This window comes from Berghia stephanieae, chromosome 3 (genome assembly GCF_034508935.2).
Source record: "Berghia stephanieae isolate SIO BIC M18660-M18661 chromosome 3, UCSD_Bste_1.3, whole genome shotgun sequence".
NCBI classification, from domain to species: domain Eukaryota; kingdom Metazoa; phylum Mollusca; class Gastropoda; order Nudibranchia; family Aeolidiidae; genus Berghia; species Berghia stephanieae.
This window is the reverse complement of record NC_088362.1, coordinates 169,304-174,015: the sequence shown is the minus strand read 5'-3', so window position 1 is coordinate 174,015 and position 4,712 is coordinate 169,304. Positions and strand designations below refer to the sequence as shown.

Sequence of the window (4,712 nt, the reverse complement as noted above, 5' to 3'; positions counted from 1 at the left end):
ACTTTTTTGGTAATGACAACAGCGTCATTCCTCTCCAGTTTGAGCAGGTGCTGAGGTCTTCTCTCCTTGACAATAGAATGATTGTTCCAATTTTTCAGGCATCGGGTATGTCCTATACGTTTTGAAAATGTAGCTTTTTTCACTTCTTTTGTCTTTTTCTTTATCCAGTTTTTCTTATCTTCCTTTCTTTGCCACTTCTTCCCGGTTTTGACGAGTTCTCTGTTCTCTTCTGTCTGCCTTGTGTTTTGTATGTCATCTCAACTTTTAAAATTTTGCTTCTTTTCTTTTGTCAATAGATGTCCATGTTTGGTCTGATATCCATTTCTCACTGGGTTTCCGTCTTTTTCTTCCAATACATCTTTCTGCATGCTTCTGTGATTGTATCTTTAACTTTCATTTTGTTTCCACGTTTGGAAGATTTTCTTCTCGTTCATCTTCTAGTGCATTAAACATATTTCTTATCTCAACACTAAACATTTCCCTATAGATTGGTTTTTAAATTTGTCAACATCAAATCTCATCTTTCTTTGACATTTTTCAGGGGATATTTTAAAGTTTTAATTTCAATTTAGCTACCACTAACTCATGGTCAGACCCAATTTCAGCTCCTTTTTTGTCGCTATATCCTCTATAGATTTGACCCATCTTTAAATAGCACAGATGAAATCCATTTCATTCGTTTTTGTTTTATCAGGCAATTTGTAGATGTTTTTCTCGAAAGAATGTGTTCATAATTCTTAGATTGTTATTCAAGCAGAGATCTCGCATTTTCTCCTTGTATTTGTTTATTTGTTTTGAGGATGCAAAGAGGCCGAGATGGTTTGTTCCACACTGTGTCTGTCTGAAGACCTTTGGCGTTGAAATCTCCCATCAAAGCAATTGAGGGCTACCCCACACCAGAGACGACTGACTCCGACGACCCGACTCTGCTGTCCTCTGCCGTCTTCCGGATAAAGAGGTCGGGCACGGATAAAATAGTAAGAATAAAGAGAAGACCCGCTAGACCTATCCATACCAAGCTCCAAAAAAATGGCAGAGGGCGTCAGGTGCTTGGTATGGGTAGGTCTAGCAACTCATCTTTTTATTGTTTGTTTTTAGTCCGTGCCCAACATCTTTATCCGGAAGACGGCAGAGGACGGCAGTGCCGGGTCATCAGGTCAGTCTCCGTTGTGGGTTAGCCCTAAGTCGTGTCCAGGTGTTTTCTCCAAGACGTCCTGAAGGTGTTGCTAGAATCTATCTACGGATTTGTCATTGGATGTACTTAATGGGGCAGACATTTGTAACATGGACATCTTGGTGGGGCAGACATTTGTAACGTGGACGTCTTGGTGGGGCAGACATTTGTAACATGGACATCTTGGTGGGGCAGACATTTGTAACATGGACATCTTGGTGGGGCAGACATTTGTAAAATGGACATCTTGGTGGGGCAGACATTTGTAACATGGACATCTTGGTGGGGCATACATTTGTAACGTGGACGTCTTGGTGGGGCAGACATTTGTAACATGGACATCCCGGTATGACTTGTATCGCAATCTGCCGTTAAAATACGGTCAGATATAGGGTCACATGATAATATGGCTTTTTTCTGCCTCCTTGCCTAATTTTGATTAATATCAGTTATTTGATAAATGTATAAAACATTAAGAAACGCATTAAGCATGGTTAGTCTATAAAAATGCACGACATAGATGTTACTAAAATGTATGTTGTTATTTTAAGTAGTAGGCTACATATATAAATCAGAACTTCGTTTGTTTGTAAAACTTAGTTTAAAATATTTCTTGCTTCAATTTCAGGGCAAACAATGCCTACAGGGCAAATGCAAGCCCAGCCCAGGAGGGGATAATACAATTTCAGATTGGTGTCCATTCGGTGATATGAAGAATTACACGTTCTCTGGTAAACACTGGAGCTGTTCCACGGAAATCAGAAATAAGGGGTGCACAGATGATATCACCAGGCATTTGTGTTGCCAGTCTTGTAAGGGTGAGTGTAAAGCTCCAATTTAATTTCGAGTAATACGTCCATTATATCTGCTTTCGTTACTAAATTGAAGCTTAGATTCAATTCCACATTGTCATTTATTTCTTTGAGTTTCGAGCAGCAACATTTACATTCGCCAGATCTAACAGACCCAGCTAACAAATCACATCTTGTTGAACAGCTGTGGGGGCCAGGAAAAAATAATCTCGACTAATATCGGTCCTTTGTCTGCAAGGCAAGTGCTCTATCATCGGCGCTATCGGGGCCATCCAACAGAACAAAACATATCGTAAAATTCAGATTGTAAACTGTCAGCTCAACAGAAAAAAATTCCTCTGAAAGTTAATACTATGATTGCGGCTATATGGTCTAGTGGTATTACACTCGCTTTCGGATCTGAAGGTCCTGGGTTCGAGCCTAGCTCGGCGCATAGTTGAGTCCTTGGAAAATACTCTTTACTCACATTCTCTCACCGTACTCAAGTGTAAAATGAGTACATGGCCGTTAACAGCATTGTCTCTGTCCGAAAAAAATTGTAACATCGCCTAACAGGCGTTATGAACCATCCTAAATGTTAAACATTGCTGTTGGCCAGGGACTCCTTGTAAAGCGCTTTGAGCCCATTTAGTGAATATTGCTCTATATAAAAGCTTAATTTTTTTTCAATTAAAAAAAATCATAATGATTGTTAAGGTGAATATTTCAAGTTCTTGTAATGATGAAATTGGTTATCGTGACAATGCTGATGGAGATCGTACGAATTGCCTTCCAGAGACGTCAGGATCCCAAAGCAGTCCAGAGCTGCCTGAAGCAATCTGGAGGCTTACTGGAGTCGCCTGAAGATCGTCTGAAGCAATTCGGAGGCCTCTGGGGGGGGGGGTCGTTTGAAACCACCCAGAGGCCGCCTGGAGACGTTCAAACCAGTCTGGAGGCAATCAGAGCCACTTGAAGCAGTATGGAGCAGTCGAGAACTGTCCGGAGGCAAGCTGGTGCTGTCCGAAGCCGTCTGGAACCGTACGGAGGCGTCCGACGGTGGAGTGTCTATATAATATCGGAGGAGTTACCTTTATACATGACATGTTACAAAAGGGGAGGGGTTGTAACACGGCATTGGTAGGAACGCTCAGGGAAGTAAAGGCAGGTTTCAGAAGTAGAGGAGGATGCACTGACCAAATATTTCGTCTTACAATGGGGATGATATAATATATTAACTTTCCATGTGCTCGAGGCCATAATTCACATTTACAAAATGTGCCCAAAGTGACCCACAGAGTGAAAATTGTTCACAGCTTTTGAAATATCTAACATCACGATTGGTCATTTTATTCAGCTTGACACATGGGTATGTTTATAACATTTGTAAACAAAGCAGCGTTTTTATATTTGTTAAGAAATATCCAATTTTTGGACCGCAACGACTCATGTGATTGATGACTTTGTCGGACGAAAACATGAATATAAATCGCTCCCATTGTCAAACAATCTTTTGAATGGAAACCTTCCTTGTATATGAATTATATAGATTTTTAGACGGTGTAAGGGGTTTGTTAGTATAATATTTTATTAAGATGATAACTATTTATACATACAGAACCTTTTCATGCTTGCCACTCCTTTAATATAAATGTCGAGCAGTTTTATTACGTGGCTTATGCCTCTTCTCTCTCTCTCTCTCTCTCTCTCTCTCTATCTCTCTCTCTCTCTCTATCTCTCTCTCTCTCTCTCTCTCTCTCTCTTTAATTTTAAAAACTAATAATAGATTTCAATATCTCTCAACGTCCATAGATAAAATTTCCAGGATACCAGATGAAGCCTGTCGTCTGAGGGAGGGAAAGCACTCTTCAATGGCACGGTTGTTCTATAAAAGGAGATACGGACATCAGTTGTGTGAGAAGTTAGCCTGTGTGACTATCGTTGATAAGAACACATTTTATTGGACGATTCATCAGGCCCCTGACAGCATGCAATGTGGCACGGTACGATTTTATTTTTATCTCTCTGCAGTATATTGGCAGTTGTAATTGTAATTGCGGCTATGTGGTCTTGTGGTATGACACTCGCTTTCGGATCGGAAGGTCTTGAGTTCGGGCCTCGCTCGGCGCACAGTTCAGTCCTTGGAAAAGGCTCTTTATTCACATTTTCTCACTGTACTCAGGTGTAAAATGAGTACCTGGCCGTTAACAACGTTGACTCTGTCCGAAAAAATGTAATATCAACGAACAGACGTCATGCCTGGTCCTACATATTAAATTCTTGCAGGGACGCCTTGTAAAGCACTTTGATCACGTTTAGTGGAAATTGGGCTGTATAAAAGCTAAAAAAAATCATAATGTAAATATACATGTTTGTTGCGGTCAGTTGGATGGAGTAAGGGCAGGTTAAGAAAAATGTCAGATAATTTTGATTATTTGTAAACGTGTTATTCTTTGAGGGCATCCGATTTCAAATTATTTCTGTGTCCGCGGTTGGGCTGTCTGTCTATCTATATGAACATGACCTGACCTTGACCTGACGTGCCCCTAAATAGATTTACAACCATTTTATCTTCTTTAAAACAAAAAAAAATATTTACAGATTGTCGGCTGCCTGGACCGTTCCCATGTTTATACTGGGGTAAAGGGCACCAGGGTAGCTATATCAGTATGATAGATATCCGTATTCCTAATGATCAAGCTATCCTTTACCCCATTAATATATCCAAATATTGTGGAATCTGGGGAGAT

At 40.3% G+C, this 4,712-nt stretch overlaps 1 protein-coding gene across 1 annotated transcript in view; it reads left to right on the top strand.

The window, feature by feature from the left end:
* Positions 1-4,010, top strand: part of LOC144966939 (uncharacterized) — a 6,357-nt gene extending 2,347 nt beyond the window's left edge. Inside the window, exons 3-4 of the mRNA XM_078903634.1 lie at positions 1,803-1,992; positions 3,775-4,010. Of these exons, the coding sequence (XP_078759760.1) occupies positions 1,803-1,992; positions 3,775-4,010 (426 nt within the window). The remainder of the gene's footprint in view (positions 1-1,802; positions 1,993-3,774) is intronic.
* Positions 4,011-4,712: the final 702 nt, after the last annotated feature.